At 53.4% G+C, this 23,502-nt stretch overlaps 1 protein-coding gene across 15 annotated transcripts in view; it reads left to right on the top strand.

Moving 5' to 3' along the window:
* The window catches only part of TCF3 (transcription factor 3), a 57,353-nt gene that overhangs the window by 16,212 nt on the left and 17,639 nt on the right, over positions 1-23,502 (top strand). For 8 of the 15 annotated variants that reach the window (XM_048927377.1, XM_048927384.1, XM_048927383.1 and 5 more), the window contains exons 4-7: positions 14,364-14,437; positions 15,459-15,555; positions 20,276-20,346; positions 22,364-22,493. In XM_048927377.1, coding sequence (XP_048783334.1) covers positions 14,364-14,437; positions 15,459-15,555; positions 20,276-20,346; positions 22,364-22,493 — 372 coding nt within the window. Of the gene's footprint in view, positions 1-2,778; positions 5,000-10,018; positions 10,055-14,363; positions 14,438-15,458; positions 15,556-20,275; positions 20,347-22,363; positions 22,494-23,502 lie in introns of those variants that run through there. The other 7 variants (XM_048927390.1, XM_048927379.1, XM_048927378.1 and 4 more) reach the window with 4 other exon arrangements.

The following is a 23,502-nucleotide window of genomic DNA, read 5'->3' as shown; positions in this document are numbered from 1 at the left end:
AGATGTCTTTGCAGCAGCTTATATCTCATCGCCTCGCTGCTAGAGCAGGTGGATGCCAGGACACCTGCCTTTATTTCCCTGCATTTTTCAATTATCTCTCTCCAGGTAGCTCAGCTCCAAGACTAACAGGAGAAAAACCTGAGAACCTCCTGTCCATCTGCTGTGAGCCCTGAGCAGCACAGCTCCACCTCCAAAGTGACCAGAGGCACCATCTCTCTCTAAATTTAGCTTGAGATTGCGTCAGGAGCAAGAGGGAGGTGAAGTTAACGTGGCACAAGCTTGTTTTTTTTCCAGCAGGAAACCTTCATGGGGAGGCAGGGACCGAAGAGAAATGAATGGCATCGTTCCAGAGTGGCAGGAACCCACGTGGGTGGATGGGTTTTGGTAACATGCAGAGTAAAGGGTGTTGTTTGCAGAATCCTGACCAGTCTTAAACAGGAAAAGCTTCCAGGAAAGCACGTGCTGCTCCCTGTGTCCTGCCTGCAGGTAGTGCTGTGTGTCAGAGGTGACACTTGTCTGGGGTTGTGACCACCTGGAGCCATTCCTCTCCTTCTCCAAGGGGTTTGAATCATCTTCTGCTCGCAGGGATGGCAAATTGCTGTGATTTTCACCTTCTGAGAGCCGTGTTGAGCTGTCAGGGTGCCATTGGAGACACCACAACACGGCCCTGACCCAGGGGAGGACTCAGCCAGCCTCCTGCAGGATCCATCCAGACAAACAGAGCCATGGAGGATGCAGGTGTTGCTGATCACTGTTGCCTTTCCCAATGGTGCGGGGTCCCTGCCCCGCTGTGCCCCCCATTGCAGAGGACAGTTGTGTGACAATGCAGAGTGGGGAGGTCCTGGGCCCCTTCTGCTTTTTCGGAGGCATATTTTTAAAAGTGAGGTGGTCTCTCCTCCAAAGGCTTGTTAATGCCCCATTAACATTGTTATACAAAACAGCAGTACGCCATTTAATTAGGAAAAATACTACTAACCTCTACCATATGTTGCTCTTCTCCTCGTATTTGCATTTGAAAGTCCAGCTGAATTTCAATGTGAAACTGGATTTTATCCAAATGATGAATGGCCTGAGAGGCGGTGGGAAGATGGATGTGCCTCCCTATCAAATGTCGTGGGTTTGGGGTTTTTTTTTTCCTCTCTTTGGGGAAAAAAAGAAAGAAATGAGAGCAGGAGATGCCTTTATTCCTCCTTGTACCGTGGTTCAACCTGCTCACACCTTTCCTCCCATACCTTGCATGGCATTGTGCTGGTTCTGCGTCCCCCAAGCCTGAAGGAAAGGGATGTATTTCAGGAACTGCTGCTCTCTCTTTAGGCTTTGCCATCTCCTTGACCTAAGGAAGACCAAAACACAAGCAAAGCACCCAGCTCTGCAGCACTTTGGCTCTGCAGCAGCACGTGGAGCTCCAGAGCTCTTTGCTTTGTTTTCCCAGCCCAAACCATCACTTGTCCACCAGCAGCAGCTTTGGGCAGCACGCAGCACTGCTGCTTGAATTGCTGCAGGAGCCACAGAGCTCACAGCTCTGCACTGAACCATGGGTTTGGTTGTTCTGTTCTCTTGAGTTTTGCTCACTGCAAGCTCAGCATTACCTCTCAGTAACTCTCAGTGACCTTTGCCTACCTGGCAAAAAGAAAAAAAGAAGAAAACCAACTTAAAAGTCAGCTCCTATCCAGCTTATTTCACATCCTCTCGGCTCTTCCACGCGGGTGCTGCAGGGCTCTGACTTTTGTTCTCCTTTCCCCTGGGCCTCTCAGGTCAGCTCAGTCTTTAAGACAAGTTTAGGTTGTGTTTTGTTGTTGTTGTTGTTGTGTTGATGCAGTTGAAGCAGTGTGATTACATTTCCAGATCGGGGTGATTGGAATAACAAGTCAGGAAACTCTTTTTGAACCGTGCTGTGTTGGGGGTGTTCTTTTTTCCCTCTTATATTAAAAAAGGAAGGTAGGTCACTTCCGAATGGCAGGGTCTCAGGTTGGGATGATCTCTGCCTTGGCACGAGTTCTCCCTGCCACCATAGATAAACCTGCAGCACCCTGGGTTGTTGGGTCCCCAAAAAGACAGGGCTTCCCATCCCCATGAGAACTACAAGGCTAAACGGGTCGCATCCATCCCCGATGCTCCGTGCCATCCCTTCTCCTGTCCCTTCCTGGGCTTTGCCTTGAGCATCTCCCTGTGCTGCTCCAGCTCTGCTCATCCATTGCTTCGCTCCCAGATTACAATTTGGAAAACAGACACCAGCAGCCTCACCGGATCGTCTCGCAATGGCGACTTCCTTCCTAAAAAGAGGAGGATGTTTGTGGAGTTGGTGGCTTGCCATTATTTTCCCCCATCTCATCGCTCGCCCGGCGCTTTGCAGGGATTATCACCAATTGCTTCGGGTTCCCAGTGAGCCAGAATGCCAGCACAGAGCTCACCCCGGTGCTGCAGCATTTGCCCTTCTTTGGGTCTGCATGAAGGAGGCTGTGAGTCACTGCAGAGCGATAGTTACCCCGCTCCCATCTTGCATTTGTGTTGTGTAGCCAGCAGGATTATTTATAACTTAGCCAGCATCCCGAGTCTATTGTTTCAGCAAAGAGCAGCAATGACTCGATGACTTCCTGAGGATTTTTGTTGCTTTTTTTGTTGTTGTTGTTGTTGTTTTATTTCACCACCCCCTCATTTTTATTCTTTTTCAATCTGCTTTTCCTTCCAACTATTATATTCGCCAGTTGGATGCTTTTCTCTCCCCCCCCCCCCCCCAACATCTTCCCCTCCTGAGTGTGCTGCTGACTGCCGGTGTTGCTTTAACACTAGAAGTGGGATTTGTGCCCAAGGAGGGGGGAGTCAGGGCATACTGGGGAGCTCCTGCTGCCTGTTTTACAGCCCTGATCCCCCCTGGTTGAGCACAGCCTCATCCCAGCACCTTCCCTTTGGTACAGAGCACCCCAGGAGCGCGCTGAAGGCAGAACAGCTGAAGAAGAACTTCAGCCTTGTGGTCAGCAGAGATCCTGTGTGGGTCCTCTCGGTTTCTGTTAGTTCAGAACTCAAAACTGAGCCCTTGTTTATTTTTAAGCCTCTGTTTCTGGTCAAGGTGTCCACAAGCCTTTGCTTTCCCTCTCTTTGCTGCCCCTCTGAACCCTTCCCAGGGGGCTGTGCCCCAAATTTGAGGGGGCTTATGGCACAGAGATGCTGCTCTCCTGGCATTGCTCTCCTGATGCTGCCTGGCCCCATGCAAAAAAAAAAACCCATGAACTTTGTCCAGATGGAATCCCACAGCTCAGGAAATGCTGCTTGGATGTGAGCAGAAGTGGGGAAACGAGTGGTGAATTCTGCCCTGTGGGGTTTCTGTGCTCTTTGTGGCTCCTTGAGCTTCTCCAGGTTTATGCTTGTGTGGAACATCAGGTGTGGGTCTGACCCAGCAGTGCTGTGCTGGGCATGGGGCAGAGGTGATGCTGTGCGTGCTCCCATTTGGGGAGCTGATGTCTGGGGTCCTCCCAGTGCTGTTTGTCTTGTAGCAGCCGAAATCAGAGGTCCTTTGGGCCGGGAGCTGAACTGTTGGTAAGAGCTTATCCCACATCACAGAACCACAGAATGGCCAGGGTTGGAAGGGGCCTCAAGGATCACAAAGCTCCAACCCCCTGCCAAATGCAGGGCCGCCAACCTCCACATTTAATACCAGCCCAGGCTGACCAGGGCCCCATTCAACCTGGCTTTGAACACCTCCAGGGATAGATGGGGCATCACAGCCTCTATGGGCAGCTGTTCCAGCACCTCACCACTCTCATAGCAAAGAACCAACAACATGAGGTGAGTTTGGGTTGGTTGCAGAGCCAGATGGGAATCCAGGAGGGTCTTTGCATGCAGCCGTGCTGCTTTGCTTCTCCTCCTCATCCCTCCAAGGCTTTGGAATGACGTTCCCCAAGGCACAGCACCCCTGTGCTGGTTCCATCCCACCCTACAGCACTGGGAGGTTGGTGTGAGCATCACTGCCTCTTCCAGCCCTTCTGGGTCAGTTCTGAAATAGAGAACAGCCCTTCACCCCCAGTTCACTTAGTCCTTTTCAAAGCACTGTGGTTTTTCGTTCCGTTTCCTTTAAATAATGTTCCACAAAGTTGAAACCGTAGGGCTGGTGCTTTTTTTTTTTTTACCCAAAATGAGAAAACTGAAAGATGAACAAGCTACATTGTGGTTTGGATGGCAGAATCGAACAGATTTCTGTGCTGGAGACTGCAGGGCTCTCCAGCCAAGTGGTCGTGGATGGAGAACACAGTGGGTGGTGGCAGAGCTGGGTTGGTTCATGCAGGTACTCAAGGGATGATTTTTGTGTTGTGCCATAGGGCTGTGTCAGCTCCGGTCGCACTTCCAGCACTGCCTTCATTTTTGGGCAAGTCTCTCTATAGGTACAATAGCTCGAAACGGTTTTGTTCCCTGGAGAGAGAGGCTTTGAGGTTTGAACATTTATAAAACGCTTTGAGATCTGCAGATAAAGGAGAACCAGACAATAAGCAGCCAACGGAGCCGTGCCAGACAAATCCCCCATATCACCACAACAGAGCCGGGCAGGATGGGGTGGGGATGGCTTTTGTTAGAGGGCAAACAGCCTCTCCAAAGCTGCCATGTGGACGTGATTGGAGGGGTGCAGCCAAGCCCTGACCTTGGCCGTTCACAGAGCTGGTGCCAAGGGGATCACAGCTGTGGGTAAGGGCGCTTTGAGCTTTTCCCTGCGCTTCTCATTGCCCGGGATGCTCTTTGCCTGTTTTGCTCCATGTTCTCAACTCCCCAGGCAGGGCATCATAAACCACCCCCCTCTCCCCCCTCGGTAAACTTAATCCACACCATAAACCTCGTTAACTTTCTTTTAAGTGCCTCTGCCTGTCCTTAGAGTGAACTCTGCCGTCCCCAAACAAAGGCAGCGGCGGTGGGCAGGGACGGGGCGGCCGGAGGAGGAGCGCAGGGATGGGACGCTGAGCGCAGGATTGCAGCTGTGTTGTGGACATGGCAGCACTGCACGGACTGCACAGGGGTAGGTGCCCACCAGCATTGGGCAGAACGGGGATTTGGCTTGGGGTTGGGATGGAATTGTTCCCAGTGGATCAGCTGGAAGCGCTCTCAAGGGATCTGGAGGTGTGGGGAGAGGTGGAGGTTTGCTAGGGGCTCATCCGTGCGCTGCGCCTGCTGCTGGGTCCTGTGCTGCTTTGGGGCAGGAGTGGGAGCAGGATGCAAGAATTCCCATCTTTTTCTGCTGCTTTCCTGCCTTCTGTAGTATAAGTCCCTTAGGACTGCTAACAGGGAGGTGCTGAGAGCAGCACGGTGCATGGCTGGATGCTGGCCCTGCAGCACAGCGGGGCTCCTGGCTGCCTGCAGACCCTGACCCGTGCTTGATGGGAGCAGTGGGAGGCACATCCCATGCTGCGGGGAGCTGCGGTGTGGTTTCATTTCAGCTGGCTTTAGAAAGGAACCCAAGCCCTGCCCAGCTGGCTGTGATGTGTGGCAGCATCTGAAGGGTGTGCGGTGCTGGATGAGGCCGGGCTGCTGCTTGCACGGGTTTGCAGAACAGGGGGAGAAAATGAGCACTGCTGAGCATCAGTGCATCGGTGCCTGCCCAAAGGTGGCAATGAGTGGGATCAGAGCAATAGGATCCTCTTTCAGATCTGCGTGGGGTTCCCAAAGAGCTGGTGAGGGGATGTGCCCAGGGAATGGTGTGAGATGCACTGTGGGGACAAGTGCTGCTCATTCCCAGACCTGGAGGAGCTGTGCCACACACCGAGTGCCATCTGCTGGCACCTCCCCCCCATGCCCAGGGACACTGAGGGCTGAGGGACAGCAGAGGTGACTTGTGAAGCAGGGGCTGTGGGGATGCGTGGTTGGGGGTCTGGGGGTTCAGGCCCCCTGCAGCACTGATTTCCCACCAGACTTGGGGTGATGCTCAATGGGTTTTCAGCACCGACGCCATGAGCTTCAAACAGAGCTGGTTTTATTCAGGTGAGCTCCCCCTGTGTCCCCTCGGCTTTAGGGGCAGAAGTGGAACGTGGGACGCAGAGTGTGGTTATGCAAAGATGTGGATTCTTAGCAGGGGAAAGGACAAATGAACATCTTGAAGTATTTATATTTAAGGGGAGGAGGGGGAATAAAAAGCCATGGTTCTTGGAAACGGTGCTTCTTAGTAGCAAGGAGATCAAACGCAGCCCTTTTTAATGCAATTTAAATAATCGATGGTATATTCAATTACTGAAATATTTGGCAGAGCTCTAAATAGGTCACATCTGTCCTTAAACCGTTCTGAAGGTAAATATCTCACTGTGATGCCTGAGCTCCGCTGGAATTGGTGCCCGGAGGGGACACTCCTTAGCTACATATGGGGTTATCCCCCCAAATCCTGAGCTTTTTACGCTGCTTTGGGATCCCCAAAACCCCAGGAACGGCTGCTGGGTGTGCTTTGGGGATCCCAGAAACCAGGGGATGTGTATTCTGGATATAAAAGGTTGCAGCTCTGTATTTGCAACGCTGGGACCTGAATTGTGTTGTTCCATTGTGATGGGTGCACGGCTGCTGCTGTGGGGGCAATTTGGGGTTCCATGAGGAGCCCCACATTCAGCCAAGTCCTTTTGGAAAAGGAGAAGGGGGGAAAAAAAGCCGAAGCTTTGTTGTGGCAACGGCAGTCTTGAAGCGATTTGCAAACAAAAGCTGGAGCTCAGGGCTCGGCTCGGCCCCGCGGAGGCAGGTGGTGTGGAGAACACTTTGTTTGGGAAAGTTTTTCTCATTGTGTCGAACAATTCTTCTTCGATGAGCCTTCCTGTGGGCTGAATCATCGGGGCCAGAGAGATCGCGTGGCTCCGCGCGTCGCATCCTGTGCGGGTCAGGGCATCCTGAGTGGGGCTGGGGGTGTGGGGATGGGGGGGGGGAGGGGGGAGGTTGGGGGCTATGGGTGCAGGGTTGGGGTCTGGGGGTTCAGAATCGGGGTGTGGGGGTGCAGGGTTGGGGGCTGAAGGTGCAAGGTTGGGGTCTGGGGGTGCAGGGTCGGGGGCTGAAGGTGCAAGGTTGGAGTCTGGGGGTGCAGGGTTGGGGTTGGGGGGTGCAGAGTCGGGGGCTGAGAGTGCAGGGTTGGGGGCTTAGGGTGCAAGGTTGGGGTCTGGGAGTGTGGGGTTGGGGTTGGGGGGTGCAGGGTTGAGGTCTGAAGGTGCAAGGTTGGGGTGTGGGGGTGCAGGGTTGGGGGCTGAAGGTGCAAAGTTGGGGGCTGAGGGTTCAAGGTTGGGGTCTGGGGGTGTGGGGTTGGGGTCAGGGGGTGCAGGGTTGAGGTCTGAGGGGTCTGGGGGTGCAGGGTTGGGAGCTGAGAGTGCAAGGTTGGGGGCTGAAGGTGCAAAGTTGGGGGCTGAGAGTGCAAGGTTACGGTGTGGGGGTGCAGGGTTTGGGTTGGAGGGTGCAGGGTTGAGGTCTGAGGGTTCAGTGTTGGGGTTTCAGGATGCATGGTTGGGGTCTGGGGGTGCAAGGTCAAGGGCTGAGGGTGCAAGGTTGGGGTGTTGGGGTGCAGGGTTGGGAGCTGAGAGTGCAAGGTTGGGGGCCGAGGGTGCAAGGTTAGGGTGTGGGGGTGCAGGGTTGGGGTCAGGGGGTGCAGGGTTGAGGTCTGAGGGTTCAATGTTGGGGTCTCAGGATGCATGGATGGGGTCTGGGGGTGCAGGGTCAGGGGCTGAAGGTGCAAGGTCAAGGGCTGAGGGTGCAAGGTTAGGGTGTGGGGGTGCAGGGTTGGGGTCTGGGGGTTCAATGTTGGGGTCTCAGAATGCATGGATGGGGCTGGGGGTGCAGGGCTGTGGGCTGAGGATGCAAGGTTGGGGTGTGGGGATGCATAGTTGGGGTCTGGGGGTGCGGGGTCAGGGGCTGAGGGTGCAGGGTTGGGTTGCCAGTGCTGCAGAATGGCAGCCCTGTAGACTCCCATGCGGAGCAGAGGCTCCTGCCTGTTCTTTCCCTTCTGTCCCTCTTCTGTCCCTCCTTTCTGTCCCTCCTGCTCCTTCCCTTCGTCCCTCCTCTCCTCCCATACTTGCTCTCACTAAAGACACAATCTGTGTCTTCCCCTCTTACTCCAAGGAAGCTGATGGGTTGCACTGCTACGTTCTTAGCTGCAGAATCCACCCATAGATGATCCTTCTCCCTAAATAGGAGACCCACAGAAACCCCCAAGGCCACACCAATGGGCTGTTCGGCCATGGTCCTGTGACATTTCCACATTATTTGGAAATGGGCCTCAATTTGTCTAATTTTTAACCGCTGCAGCTCTGGCATCCCAGGGGGACACCAAGGATCCCTTCTCTTTTGATGTCTCTCCTGTTTTCCCTTTTGCCAGATCTGTGATGATCAGGGGGCCCCAAATGGGCACTTGGGTTCTGTTCTACTCTGCAGGCAATGGAGGGCGAGTGGGAAAAGCTTTCCACCCCTCCCCCGCAACAAGAGGTGGTTTCGTCTCCACCACCCTCATTTGGTTTTACATTGCAAATGAAACAATGCTTGGAAAGATGCAAATGGGAGTGGAAATAGAGGTAAACACTCTCCACTAAAATAGCCTGGGTTGGGTGCTTTTGGTGCCTGTTTGTGTCTGCAGAACCCACCGTTGTCTGCACAATCCAAAAGGTCCCGTGGAGCACACAGCCATCATATGTCATCAGCAAAATGAATTCTGTCTTTGGGCAGTGCGATGCGTCCGCATCTTTCATGAGCCTGCAACTTTGAGGTGAAGCAAATGAGCTGCGGGTTTCCTCCCTGCCCAGAGCTCTCTGTTTAAATGGAATACAACGCCTTGCTGTGTGAATAAGCATCGATCTGCTGAATTTGAATTGTTTTGTGGTCACAAGCATGGTGGTGGTGTTGAATGTATGTGATGAGGAAGATACAGGGTGGTTCTCATTGGGCTGGGCTCGTGCTGAGGTTGGTTTGCAGGGCTGCTGTTCCCTTGGAGGTGTTCTGGGCACATGTAGGGTCTGCAGGGTGGGGATATGGGGTGAAAAGAGATCACTGTTTGGTGTGGGATTTATATTTCATTGATGTAGTTCAGCATTTCCAGGTTGGCACACTTGGAAGCAGAATGGTTGCAGCACTCCCTGAGACTGAAGGCAAAAGGCATCTCCTCAAACTGGCAGCAAAGCTCCATATGGGAGCCTGGTTTGGGGCAAGTTCTGAGCCCTTCCCATTTTGGAGGGGGCTGCCTGCTTTGTCCCTTAGATTCTCAATGTAGTGCTCCTTGCATAGCGTGTTTGGTTGATGACGTGGGGACAGGGGGCACCTGGGGTTCTCCCAGAGGGGTTGGGGATGGAGGGGACATGGCAGAGTCCTCCTGGAGGGACTGGGGACAAGAGAGCATGGGGAGAGTCTTCCTCCCCATGAGGGAGAGGATGGAGATGGGGAGATGACATGGGCAGGGTCCTCCTGAAGGGGCTGGGGATGAGGAGACATGGATAAGGTCCTCTTGGAGAGGATGGAGATGAGGAGGTGACATGGGTATGGTCCTCCCAGAGAGGCTAGGGATGAAGGTAGGGTCTTTGTGGAGAGGCTGGGACAAGGGACATGTGCAGGTTTGTCCCACGAGCTGCTGGCCTTTGGGAGGCATCGAGTGGATCTGGAGGCTCCGTGTTGTCCTCCATCCCCTTTCCATGTTGTCCTCCATCCCCTTTCATGCCACTCCTTTGTGGTGTTGTTTGGCCATGGCTGGCCCTTTGTTTTTACAGCTGCTGGAAGTGTTTTGAGCTGAAAGGTTTATTTTCTTCCCTCTGCTTGTCGTCACAGGGTTGTTTTCTTTCTCCCCACGGCATCTCGTGGCCGTGCTGGGCTCTGGGAAGCCCGGCTCCTCCCGGCTCTGCTAGGGAGGCCCGTGGGTCTCACAACTTTCCCTTTGGTCTCGTTGGCTGTCATTCTGTCCATGGAATGACCCCTCCTCCAGCCAGAAGGGCCACGCTGCAGCATTTTCCCACCACTGCAGTGAATTAGGGCTGAACTGTGGGCAGGCTCGCTCTGCTCCCCATTACCTCTGGGTGACTGGGTCCCCATCCTTCCTCTTGCTTCCATCACCATCTCCCAGACCATCTTCCAAAAGACTGTGAGTATTACAGTGCCTTTTTTTTCTTTTCCTTTCTCTGCCCTTTGTTCTGTAGGTTTCATTTCTCTCCTACTTTGTCTCCATATTCATCCCTTGCCCAGAGCCAATGGGATATGGATCGATCTCCTTGACCCTCATGGTACCTCTCCCATTTTTCCCCAGCCCCAAATCTTTCCTACAATCCTTCTCCCATTGTGGACCAGGCAGAAACTGCTGAACCAGAACCCACTGCCAAAGCAGCTGCTGAGCACAGGAATTAACGAGCACTGAAATGGTGGCATCAGCTTTTTGTTCTTAAATCCAAATGATCCTCGAGTGCTCCTTTGGGGAGGGGGAGGACACCAGGCATCCCCTCTGGTAAGGGTGGTTTTGGGATTCTTGGGGCTTTCATCGTCCCAAGTAAAGAGCTAAAGGAGAAAGGTTGGATAGCCCCAAATCTGTGGTTTGGGGGAGAGCGATGTGTGTTGGTTCACACTGATCCCAGCGATGGGTTTTGGGATTGTGGATGGGATCCACTGGTGTTTTGCTTCCCACCAGGCAGTGGGGACCCCGAGCTTTCCCTTCCCTCTTCATATAGGACCTCTGCAGCCAAAAGGTGGTCATTTGGGGCAGCACAGGGCATGAATGGTAGACAGCAGCAGGCAGGGGCAGGAGCAGATTTGAATTCTTGGCGCTTTCATCGTCCCAACTAAAGAGATGGGGGAGAAGGGTTGGGAAGCCCCAAATCTATGGTTTGGGGGGAGTAGATCTCAGATCTGTGTTGATTTGCACTGTCCCACCCAACATCTCTCTGTAAGACAGTCCCAAGCGATGGGTTTTGGGACTGTGGATGGGATCCACTGGCATTTTGCTTCCCACCAGGCAGTGGGGACCTCAGGCTTTCCCCTCCTTCTGCACATAGGACCTCTGCAGCCAAAACGTGGTCTTTTTAAGGCAATATAGGATGTGAATGGGAGCTGTGCCCCTCGGGCTGAGCGTCCTGAGCTGCCCTCCAGGTGTTCAGCGCTGCTCAGCCTGGCTTTATTTTGTGTACTGGAGGCAGAATTGTTTTGTCCAACGCCGGGAAAGGGAAGTGAACACATTGTATGGTCCCCTCCACAATCCACGTCCTGTAAACAGCCCACGACTGCCTTCCCTTCCAACCTGTTTGTTCCTCTGCAGGGCGGATGGGGCTGGTAAATAAAGGGGGATGTGGGGCTTCCCCAGGATCCGTCCCACGGCTCTGGGATGCAGCCATGGGATTTTTCTGCTGCCGGGGACAAAACAGCCCCGTCGGTTTGCCTGGGCCTTAAAGCTAATTACCAGTCGACTAATTTTATTGATTTCAAATCCCTTTTAGCAGAGATTTTGCCTTGGGGCTGATCGCCAGAGCGATTAGGACGCAAAGCAGCTTAATTTGGAAGTGTTTATCAAGCAGCCTTCTGTCACCTCTGCTTCCAATCAAATTAGGGTGGAGCACCGGGGCTCTCCTGGTGGCATCCCACCTCCATCCATCCACCCTGGGCTGTGTCAGCCCTTCCCATCCCAATGCAAAGCCACGATGCTCTCTAGCTGTGCCCTGCTCTGCTCTGAAGGCTGCAGGTCAGGCTCAGCATGGATGAATTCCTTGTATCCACACAGAGCAGTTGTTGTCTACCAGCTCTTCTGTGCCACAGAAATCGTAAAGGATAAAAAACCCCACGACTGTCTGACAGCTACATCTTATTCTATTAGTACGTTTTAATTAGAACACCAGCAAGAAATGAGTTATGAATATTCATGCCCAGGGTTATTAAAATGCACAATTAATCTGCGCGCTTTTTAATAACTGTATTAATGGAGAGAAGGAGGTGCAGCTCCTGTTTTCCACTTGTTTTCGGAATTGTGAAGCGTGCCCCAACCTGCTTGGCTGCAAAAATGAAGCAGCTGCGTGCACGTGTGGGTGTCTGAGCATCCTGTGCTGGAGGTGAGCACTGCAGAGCTCCAGGGCTGTGCTGTGCCGCGCTGCAGCTGTGCTGCAATCTCATCCTTGCCTTGGATTTGTGTTGTTTCGTTGGTTTTTGGTTGTTTGGGGTTTTGTTTTTGCCCAGAGCAGGTGGGTGCTGTTCCAGAAGCACCTGCTTTTGGCCGACCTTTGGGATGCTCGAGGGTGCAGCAGAGGGAGTTTGCTGCCAAATTGTAGCTCCTTGTTGATAGGAAGGGAGGGAAGAGCAGCCTGGTGATGAGCGTGGGGCAGCTGCCAAGGGGTGAGGTGGGCAGTGTGCTTTCTGCACCTGAATTCTCCCATCTCCTGCAGGCTGCAGTGGGGCATGCTGCACTGGTGATGGGGTGAGACCATCTGCCAGCCCCACGCTGGCTATGGGGCAGCTGTTGGGGTCCTTCTGACCCCTGTGCTGTCCCTGAGCTGTGCTCCGTTTGCTGGCTGGGCAGCAGAGCAAAAGCCTCTCTGTGTTAATCGTAGAATGGATTGGGTTGGAAGGGACCTCAAGGATCATTGGGTTCCCATTTCCCTGCCACATGCAAGGCCACCAACATCCCCATTTGATACCAGCCCAGGCTGCCCAGGGCCCCATCCAACCTGGCTTTGAACACCTCCAGGGATGGACGGGGCATCACAGCCTCTCTGGGCAGCTGTTCCAGCACCTCACTGTAAGGAACATCCCCCTGAAATCCCATCTAAACCTTCCCTCCTTGAGCTTAAAACCATTCATTCCCCTTTGCCCTACTGCTATCAACCCCTGTTAAAAGTGGATTCCCCCAATACAGAGCATGAAGGTGCTAAAGGGACTTTGGGGGTCCCCAGTGCCCAGAGGCATCTGAGCCTCTGAGGCTCAGCATAAGGCAGCAGAATGCTGCTCACCCCCTTCTTGGAGCACCCTGGATGGGAATATTTCCTTTTTTTTTTTGGGTAGGATTTTGGGGCAAAAAATTCCTGGTGAGCTTCCAGGCACCCAAAGTCATGCGAGGCCCCATTGGTGGGGATGGGAGTCATGGGCTGCTGCCATGGGGGCTTGGCACTGTCCTCGTGCCTCCAGCATGTGAGAGCCAAGCAAAGGGAAGGAGCAGCTCTGCTTCCTGATCTCCACTGGTGTTTGCAGGGTATGCAGATGAATTGCTTTAGAAAAACACATTAGCAAAGCAAAAGTTTATTCTAGGAAGTAGGAGGTGGGAGAATTGGCAGTAATTCTCCCTAGTATCCAAGGTATTATTAGAGGCTTATCCCTGCTCTGCACAGTAATCACATTGGAAATTTTTGATTAGAAAACAAAATCTAAATGAGAAGTATGAATATTCATTAGGTGTGGAGATTAATATGCATAATTATGCAAATTAGACAGCAATTAAACACCAATTCTCTGGGGAAATGATTAACACAAAGGCACAGAAATAGAAGGATGTAATTTGAAAGAAGTTTCTGGTTAAATGAACAGTAAGGGGAGCGGAGGAGACAAATACCCACCGTGTCTGCCATAATAATCAGCTCTGCTAAAATGAAATGGGAGCCTGCCCACCCCGGCTGCACCCCATGGACCCCCCTCACCCCACAGCTTTTGGGTCAGCAGGGCCCCACGTGCCCCAGTGGGGTGGGTGGAGGGGTGTGGGATCCCCCCAGTCATGGGGATGGAGCTCAGGGCATGAGCTCAAACCTTGCTGGTGCTGTGCAGCCCGAGAGGAGCTGGCAGCAGATGAAAGGAAACCAATTCCTACCACGAGAGTGCTGCAAAAGCCTCCTCTTGGTTCGCTGCCATTGTGGACTGAACCACCCTGATGAGAGAGAGGGGCTTTTGGAGGGCTGAGAACAACACGGGGGAGAGCATGCAGTGCACAGCCCCATGGTGCCATCCCCCTTCACCTGCAGGAACACAGCAGCTTAAAGCAAAAATAGCCACGAACCACTGTGAGCCCCAATAATGTGCCCTCAGCCTCCTGTTGAGGCTCTTGGATGTTGAGCCATTGAGCACCAGGCAGCTCTTTGCACGCTGCTCCTGCCAGCAAAAATCAGCACTGGAGGCAGTCGGTTCTTCGTTTGCAGTGGTCTCAGGGTGGAGCGGAGTCGCAGTGTTTGTTTCTCCTCTTCCCCACTGCCCTCTGTGTTTTGAAGCATTTCCAGACTGGTGTGGGATTTGCTTTGAAGCTGGTGGGATAAAATCCCAGCAGAGGTGGGGAGGTGGGGATGGAGAGGAGAGGATGATGGGTCGCGCCGAGTGGAAGTGGTTTATTAATGAAAATATTGCTTTGTTTGTAGAAGGAAGAGTTAATTTTGTGAGAACACCTTTGAGGCTTTGCTGATAAAGCAAGAGTAACCTTTGTTCTTCCTGTTTTTTTGTAGGTTTGGATGAAAGACCGGGATCAGGTTCCTGGGGAACGGGAGATCAAAACAGCTCCACGTTTGACCAAGGAAGGGTAAGGATGGAGCACAAACACAGAGCTCAAAGGAAAATAAACGGGGGCTCTGCTGTGCCTTTCAGAGCATGCATTTGTGCCCAGGTCAGCCCTGACCCCTGGAACTGCCTTTTTTGCTCCCTTTTGGGCCATGTTTGTGTTATTGGAAGGGGGTCAGCAGGCAGAGGGGACCCTACCACTCCTCCAAACCCTTGTGCAGACCTTCAGCCCATATTCTCCCTTCTCCCCATGCTCAGCTTTGGGCATGGGGAGAAGCAGGCTTATTACAATGGGGTCCCCAAATCAGGATGAGTTTGGGGAGCACTGGCAAGGCTTCAAGCATGAAGAAGCCAAAACTGAACAGCGTAGAGCTGGGGCCCGAGGAGGAAAAGAGAGAAAAGACATTAACTTAATTGAAATGGTGTTTTTTTGACAGATGCTCATGTTTTAATGGGTTTGTGTGATTCGTTTTCGTGATGGCACCATTCCCTTCCCTTAGGTCAGTGGTGGAGCAGCTCTGTGTCATTTCTCATTCTTATAGAGCTCCTCTTCCCCTCCACTCCCCCCAGCTCAGGGCAGTTCTGGGGCTCTTTGCTCCTCACCTGGCGGGCACTGAGCTGCTGAGCAAGGGCAGAAACCCATCAGGAGCCACCAGCACAGGGCCAGCACCCTGTAGATCCCTGCTTTGGAGCTGTGTCCCCTCCAAATGCCACAGCCTCGCTGCCTTGCTCCCTGCCACAAGGATGGGATCATTTCTCTGTCCTGTTTACGAGGTGCTTTTGACTTTGACCTTTCCCACTGCTCCCTGACAGCCTGGCCTCTCCAGAGCAGGTCTGTGCTGTGCAGCTGATGCGACCCTGAGGCTAACCATGGCCATTGGCATCTCCAGAGGGTGCCCATCAAATAGCAGCTTGGGTCTTTTCCCCTCCAGTTGCATCAGGCAGCATCTCACCACATTAAATGGGGCGCACATAGATACATATCCCACATTCCTCAGCATTTGGCTCAGCATCTCTGATGATCACTGCCTGTGTTGCTCCAGCAGAGCTATGGTGAAGGCCCCCATTATGGTGAGCACCGGGACCTGCCGTCGCACAACAGCTTGTCTTCATCTCCATTCCTGGGACCTGGACTAGTGGGTGAGTGCCTCCCACTGCCTGACGACACTGCAGGCTCAAAGCAGGGCCAATCTAACAGCAACATGCACTTCCTGGGAGCATTTTCACCAGCCAGCATCACTGCTTCCCCCAGCAGAGCTGCTGTCCAGGCTGTGGTTAAAGCAGCTGTTGGCCAGAGGGTCTCATCAGCACCTAATGTTGCACAGCAGCCACTGTATTTATGGGCACAGTTATTTTTCCCTGTTTTACAGTAGGGCAGTAACAGAGGTTGATTCTGGCTGTGCTGGTGCAGGAAGGGCTGAGTTTGCTCTTGAGGAGCTGCTAATCAGGGTTGGAGAGGCGTGGAGAGAGGGACAACAGGCACAGCTCATCCTTAAGGTCTCACAATAGGCTCACAGGGGGCTTTGCCCCACAGCCCCGCTGCCCCAGGCAGTGTGATTCCTGCAGAGAGCTCCCTGCTCCTGTGGTGGCATCTGGGGAACTCTTGTCTTGTGTTCTGACTCCCTCTGTCCACCTTCTCTGCCCCCTATGCTGGGTGGCACGAGGAACACAGCACACCTTGCTGTGCCCATTACAGTGATCATGTGGCACTTTACCCATCTCCCACTCCCCTAGAGTGGAAGGAGAGATTAAGAGCAGAAAATATCCACCCTGAAGGACTTAGAGAGCTGTAATGGCATTAGGAATTGGGCTTAGTCCTCCCCACCTTTGCCCACGCGGTGGTGGGTGGAACCCTCTGATTGGAAGCAGGGGAATGAGAAGGGGGCATTGGGTTTGAAACAGAAAATCCCCTCTGGGCACAGAGGTTCCTCCTCTGGAGCAGGTCAGAAAGGGGAAGAAGAGCAGGGTGGCACTGGGAAGCTGCTGTCAGCACTCTTCCTCCTCCTCCTGCCTGTGTTTGTGGCACGAGGCTCGCTCTGAGCTCTGCTACATTTGGTTGCCCTTCAACTTCTGAAGATAGCAGAGCGAGGGAGGTGATTCCTTCTTGTTTCCTGCCCCGGGAGGATGTAAGCAAAGCAGAAGAGATGTTTCTTCATAAGCCAGGGGAGCCTTGATGTCATGCAGCAGGGTTTGTTGGGGCATGAGCTGGGGCAGGAACCCTCCCATGCCGGGAGCAAAGGCAGCCCTAAGAGCTTCCAGGCAAGAAGGAGCTGCCTGGGGAGGAACACAGAGCTTTCCCCTTTGATGTGTGCAGGGAGAGGACACGTTTGGCTTCCTCTCAAAGCTGGGGCTCCCAGTGCTTTGCAAACAGCGGTGGCTGCCAAGCTGGCTGCTCCCCAGCACGTGGAACCAGAGCCTCTGTGCCCCAATGGGTGACATCCTCCAGCTGCCACCAAGCAGCTCACGCTGGCACCAACACCCCGCACTGTCCTCATGAGTGCTGGCAATGCCCCTGGCTCCAGGCAGAGCACTTAGAGCCACACCACCAAACCAGGAGCTGGGAAATAGCAGATAGGAGGGGCAGGGGCCTCCTGCCATTTCAAAGTCACTTTTGTTCCTAAAACTGAATGTGGTTGAAGGAGAAAACACCAACCCCTGGAGCAGGATCCAAGATAAATACGTAGGTTTTGCTTCGCCTCTGCACTCTTACACCGAAAACAGCAGCATGGAGGAAGACCACAGGTGGAGCTTTCTCTTCCTCATTACCAAACTGCTGCTGAAAACTTTTCAAGTGGCAAAAATCTTCAAGGGAAAATGAGAGGGAAGGAGAGTGGGTCAAAAAAAAAACAAACACAACCCAAAAAAACAAAACCCCAATCTTTTTGCATACAACTGCAGTAGCAGAGTGGGAGGGAAGTGTGAGCTTTGGAGATGTCACCTCCCTGTCACTCCCTGGTTTCCCAAAAGGTCCCCCCGGGTGGCACGAGGTGGTGGGTGATGAGGGAGGAGGGATTTTTCTGTTGTAAATCACCCACCTTCCAAATCAGTCGCTCTTTCACCATTCCCTTTCAGCAGGGAGCGGATGGCTGGGGAGGCATTGCTTAAACAGGGGGGGGAAACTGATAAGCCATAACAGATTTCTTTCTAGTAATTATTTCTAGTAATTAGCTTCTTTTCAGAAGAGCGTCTCTAATCTTGTGCACATTGTGAGCTGTTGTGGATTGTGCTTTTTCCTGGACAATACTTTTAATCTGTCTGCGGATGGGGCTGGTTGCTGCTCCCCTGGTTTTTGTTAACATCCTTCCCCCCTCCCTCCTATTCCAACCTGGGCTTTGCTCATCCTTCCTCCCCTGGATGAGTTGTGATGGAGTTAGCAGGGCTGGGGAGATGCTGGGAGCCCTGGGAAGCACCCAGGTGCTCAGGGGGTGTTGGCCAAACCTATGGGCACATGGAGTCCCTTTCCCTTGCATGTCTGCAACAGGAACTTGAGAGGAGAAAAGGCAAACCCACAACTCTACTTAATAACACTGCTGAGGTTGTTGGAGGGGAGGCACTCGTGCTCAGCCTCAGTGTCTCCCCCCACAAAAAGGGATCCTGGTTAAGATGTAATGATTTATTCCCTAACTTTCCCTGCTATCTGTCCACCTGAGTGCTGTTAGAATAGCAGGATTCAGTCGTTTGGAGGAGGCATTCGGGGACATTCCTGGCACGTTGCACTGAGAGCTGCTTCCATCCCACTCCATGCTGCCTGCTTGGAGCTTCGTCCCATTTCCTGCCCAAAGCCTCCAGGCCGTGCCAAACCCCAGAGCAGAGAAATCTGCCATCCCTCCAAAGTTTGGCATTCCTCAGTGTTCACCATCCCTCCTCTTTGCCATCCCTTCCCTCTGCTGTACCTCCTCTTTACCATCTCTGCCATCCCTCCACTTTGCCATCTCCTCTCTTTGCCATCCCTCCTCTCAGCCACCCTCCAGCCCCATTTTCCTACCCAACTAAATTTACAATCTCTGCAGCCGAGATTTTCTCCTCTTTCTGCATTATCCTGGTGCAGGGCTGGGGGATGCCTCTCCCTCTGAAGTTCCTCCCACCCTCACACCGCCGCTGATCAAAGCGTGCAGCAGATTGCTGGTACCAGGCACGCTTTGCTTCTGACATGAATCAAACGAGGCACAAAAGAACAAACATCAGATGAAAAGCAGCAGGTTTGGGGAGAGGCACAGAGCAGACTTGATGCTCACAGTTGTCATATGGCTGTTCTGCTTTCCGTGGTGGGTTTGGGATCGGGGTGCCATCAGGTGGGTGGGTACAGAGATGGGTTTGCAGTGGAGAGGGCTGGAATTGCCCTGGTTTCCCTCTGGTTCAGGAGCAGTCCTGATCCTCCCAGTGACACAACCTGCTGAGCTATTTGTGTCACACCACAGCAAATATAGCTGCTAAGCTCTTTTAGAAATTAGGTCATTTAAGAGATCTGTCCTCTGACATCCTGACCTTTGTTTACTTAATGTTTAAGCCTCTGCAGCGAGGCAGCAGCAGGGCCTGGCACATCTGCCCATTGGGATGGGAGGAGCAGGGCCAGGCTGAAGTCACCCCATCCCTTTGGGGCTCTCAGGATTGGCTGTGCAGCTCAAGGACTGCTCAGAAAACGGGGCTGAGCTCACCATCCCTGCACAGAATCAGTGCTGGGGGCTGCGGGCCGAGCAGCCCATCACATTCCTGTTGTGGGGGGTGACCCAGGGCAATTTTCTCCCCACCGTCTTCAGCTGCTCCCCAAGAGCTCTCAGTGTGGCCCCAGTGTCGCCCCAGTGCATCATCCTCCATCTTAGGGCTTTAGGTTAAGCAGATTGGCCAAATCCTCCCCTGACGGTTTTGCTCGTTGCAGCAGCGTGGGGAGGCAGGATGCCATCACCCCCATTTTGGAGAAGGGATTTTTTGGGGTGGCCCCATCACTTACCAGCTTCAGCCATGTGGGTTCCCCACACCGGAATGGGGCTGCCCTGCTGCTGCTCACAACCTTTTGGTCACCATCTCCATTTCCCCAGCAGCATCACTCATAGGCTATTGCTTTGTGCTGACCAGGGATCCCACCCCCCCTCACCCCCAGCACCCATGGGTGCTGCATGCCCGGCTCCCCAGAGAGGTGCCTGTGAGAACCTCAGGATGGAAACATTTCACCATATGTCTTGGGTTTCTTTTTATTTTGTTGTGCTTTTTTTCCCCCCCCCGTGACAGCAGCATTCTCAGCACTGTGTGGGTGGGGGGGGAGAGGGGGAGGGTTGCTGAGCATCAGTAGAAGGCATCACGGGTGCATGGGGTGCACATGGGAATGGGTGGCACAGGGCCTTGGGGACACTGTGGGCTGGGGCTGAAGTGAGGAGCGAGGGAACTTTCCCATTGAATGCATTCTCTTTTGGAAAGTTGAGCACCCAGCAAAAAAAAAGGGGGCAGGAAATAATCCACGAGGGCTGGGAGCTGAGCCCCACCAAGATGGAGTGTCCCATTGTATGGGAAGCACATGCAGCCTGCTCCTTCCCTCCTGGCTCTGAGTTCTCTCTGCCTCTGCCAAACTCTGTGCTTTTTTTATTTAATATGTCTGGAGGTTTGTGTTGTGTTGGGTGGGTTTTTTTTTGTGTGTGTGTGTGTGCGCTCTGGCCTCCAACTGCCAGTTTCCATGGCCACAAGCACTTCCCCGGTTTGGGGTTTTGCTGTTTGTGGACCGAGCCCTGCCTCTCGCTCACTTAAAGGCGCTGCTGTTCCCTGCTTCCTGCAGGCACACGGAGAGCTGCTGCAGAGACGGGGAGGGATGGGTGCAGGGTTCTGCTTCCCCATCACACAGAGCGTCGTTTCTGTTTCTTCTCCACCGTAGGGAAGAGCGGTGAAAGAGCCTCGTACTCCACTTTTGGAAGAGACGCCGCCGGGATGCCAGGGCTGAGCCAGGTAAGGGTAGAACACGTGGAGTTTTTTGCTGTGTGAGAGCCTAAGGGTCAACAGCTTGCTGGCAGCTCCGGGCACGAGGTCCTGCAAAGCTCAGAAGGGGCTGCGCAGTGCCTGGTGTGTGCTGAGGGCTCAGGGGAGGAGCTGTCAGAGCTGGGATTGGGGTCGGGGGTTCTCCATCCCGCTGCCAGCCTTGGCACTGCTGCTTTCCCTGCTCCCATCCCAGCCCCGGCACCTCCATCCCTACCACCACCATCACATCAAGCCAGGCTGCAAACAAGAAGGAGCAAAACCCCTCCCTGGCCAGCACCTCATTCTTTGCCAAAGAGAGAAGCTGTGCCGTGGTTGCTGTGCTGCTGTGCCATCGTTTTGCTGGGGCAGGCAGTGTTTGGGTCTGTGGCCACTCAGGACCTGTGGCTCATCACTGCAGTCGGGGGGGGGGGACACAAAGCAAGGCGTTATGGAGGGGCACAGCCCTCAACTGGCCAGCTTTTCTTTTCTCCATGTCCACACACACACACACACATTACGTGTTTTAATTTTACACAAATTTGTCATAATTTCCTCTTCTCTGAACTGAGGATGTTTCCTTTGCTGAAACAGCTGTGCTGGCTGCCCGTGCCAGAGTGGATTTAATTTACCACTGAAGCTGCTAAAATAAAAACGGGATGGATGCCAAGCCGGGCTTTTTAATGTGATGGTTTTGCTGGGGTTTTGTGAAGAGGAGGGGGGGGAGATATAAGGTAACAGACACGGGGTGGGCAAATGGGGCTGCAGGGACACAGGGCTGGATCGGGTGGCAGTGTGGGATGGGGGCATTGGATGTGGGGGGACACCAACCCCTCTCATCACAGTGCTGCCTGCAGTTCCGCTGCTTCCATTCTGCAGGGGGGTTCTGACCTGTTTGGGTGTTTTTTATTTTTGGAAAAGTGGCCCCCCTCCCAAATTGTCCCCGAAATGCCTTTGTTCCTTCCCACGTCGCCCTCATTGAGGCAGATTTATGGCTGCCTGCTCGCAGAACAACCTCAGGAAGCATCGCTGGGGTGAGAGACGGGGCAGAAAAGTGCCCATTTCTGGGCAATTTACCCCCAAACCTCAGTGCCCCCAGGGTTACCTGCCCACCACCATCCTTTCCCATTCTGCTCCTGTTCTGCTTGGCCACGCCGGAGCATTCAGCCCAGAGGTAACATGACCAGTGGAACAGATTGCAGGAATGTCACCAGCTGTGAACACACAGCTCCTCTTTCCCTCCCCGACCCCTTTTTGGAGGAGGCCGTGCTTTAAGAGCGGCGCATTTTTCTTCCCAGTTTCTCAAAAGCTTGAAGCCCTCCTTTCTTTCAGCTCAGCCCCTGAAGATGGTTCAAAGGGAGCTTTTGTGGCTCGGAGGCCCTTTGCCATCCCCGTGAATTCCCTATAGAGGCACAGAGCTCAGTCCCAGAGCCAGCAGTGGGGCTGGGCTGGGTGCTGTTTCCCTGCGCTTCCCAGCGCCCCAAGGTCAGCTTGGATAAACACAGGGGAGGAGTTTCCTCATTTCAGAAAGAGGGATTTCACTTTTCCCTGATAAAACGTAAGAGAAAAGCAACTGAAGTGAAAGCACTGCAGCTCTGCAGTGGGTCTGGCTGGTGCCATGGACTGGCATCGTGGCTGTGGCCTTATGGGCAGGGTGGGACTCAGGTGGGTCACTGGTGGTGTCACCTCTCCCATCTCTTGCAGCTGGGATCAAATGGATGTTCAGGGCATAGCAAAGGGGCACCAACACCTGCTGAGTGCATCCCTGGGCAGCAGGGAGAACGCATGGCATGAAAGCCCCTCATCTTCTTGCACACCCATCTTCCCCCCACACCTCCCCTCAGCCCCCGTGTTTACATGTTGATTTTTCCTCCTGGCCTCTGGGCTTGTTGCTTTTTCCCCTGGCTGCTTTCTGCAGAGAGGTGCTTAAAGGCAGCTCTGTTCTCCCCAAGGGAGCTCAATGCTTTTCCAGCATCCTCACCCAAAGCTTTCTCCCTCTCCTTGTTTACAGACTGGTTTCCTGCCCAGCGAAATGGGAATCGCCAGTCCGAGCACGCTTTCCCCCACCGGAGTGAAGGGGGGGTCTCAGTATTTTTCTTACCCCAACAATCCTCGCAGGAGAGGTGCTGAGAGCAGCATAGGTACGTGGCTGTGGGCACATTGCTTTGGTTGGGGTGGGTGACCACAGGGCGAGTCCCAGTGCTGCTGCTGCCATGGGCTCACCTGGGTGCACATCTGGCATCAGCTCTTTAATTGGTCGTTTGGTTTAATACATCTCCCCCTCCAAAGGAAATATATATATATATATATATATATATGGGAATTTGGGCTCTCAGTCATTTGGAATTTCCTTTTTTCCAGTAAATGTCAGGTTGGGTTACAGATGCAGATGGCTTGAGGTTCTTCTATAAACACTTCAGGCCGCATCACACATCAGTGGTCGTTCCTGGAAAAGCTGGGGCTGTTTTGGGATGGCTGTGGGGGCTGCTGGCCCCCAGTGGGGCTCTGGGAGCTGTAATGTGACAGCACTGGGGCTGCCCCCCCCCCAGAACCTCAGGCCCATCACCTGGAGCAGCAGTTGTGCATGTTGGCATCCACCTGGAAATGGGGCACTTTGCTGTTGGTAACAAAGGGTAAGGTTGGGTGCGAATCCCATTTTCGAATGACGAAGCCCAGTTCACCAGAATTTGTGTTTTTTGTCACAGTTCCACCCCACACCCCCACCAGAATCTCTCTGCTGTTATTTTGAGCTTTCCCCAACAAACGAAACCAGAAGTGACCTGGTGCTGTGTGTTCCTCCACCGAAGGCATCCACTTCGGTCCTGCCACGTTAAGATAGTGCTGCTCCATAGTGCTGCCAGCCTGGGGAATGAATTCCTTTTGCCTTGGTTCATCCTACCATGAATTTCCCCTGTCTCCTGCCCCTCAGTAGGGCTTTTCTTAACCGTGAGCTGAAAAACATCTAGGATGCAACCAGCAATACAGTTAGGGATTACGTATGGGATGAAGGGCTGGGGGGCTCTTCCTCGTTCCCATTACTGCCCCTCCTTTGGCCATGGGACATTTGGGGTCTGTGCGTTCTGCCCTTTGGTTTAGCTGGAGTTTGTTTGCCCTCCTGCTGACTCCCTTTCAAAGAATTCCATCCTTTCT

The sequence above is a fragment of the Lagopus muta genome, chromosome 26 (assembly GCF_023343835.1).
Source record: "Lagopus muta isolate bLagMut1 chromosome 26, bLagMut1 primary, whole genome shotgun sequence".
NCBI classification, from domain to species: Eukaryota; Metazoa; Chordata; class Aves; order Galliformes; family Phasianidae; genus Lagopus; species Lagopus muta.
This window is presented reverse-complemented; position numbering and strand designations above follow the sequence as displayed.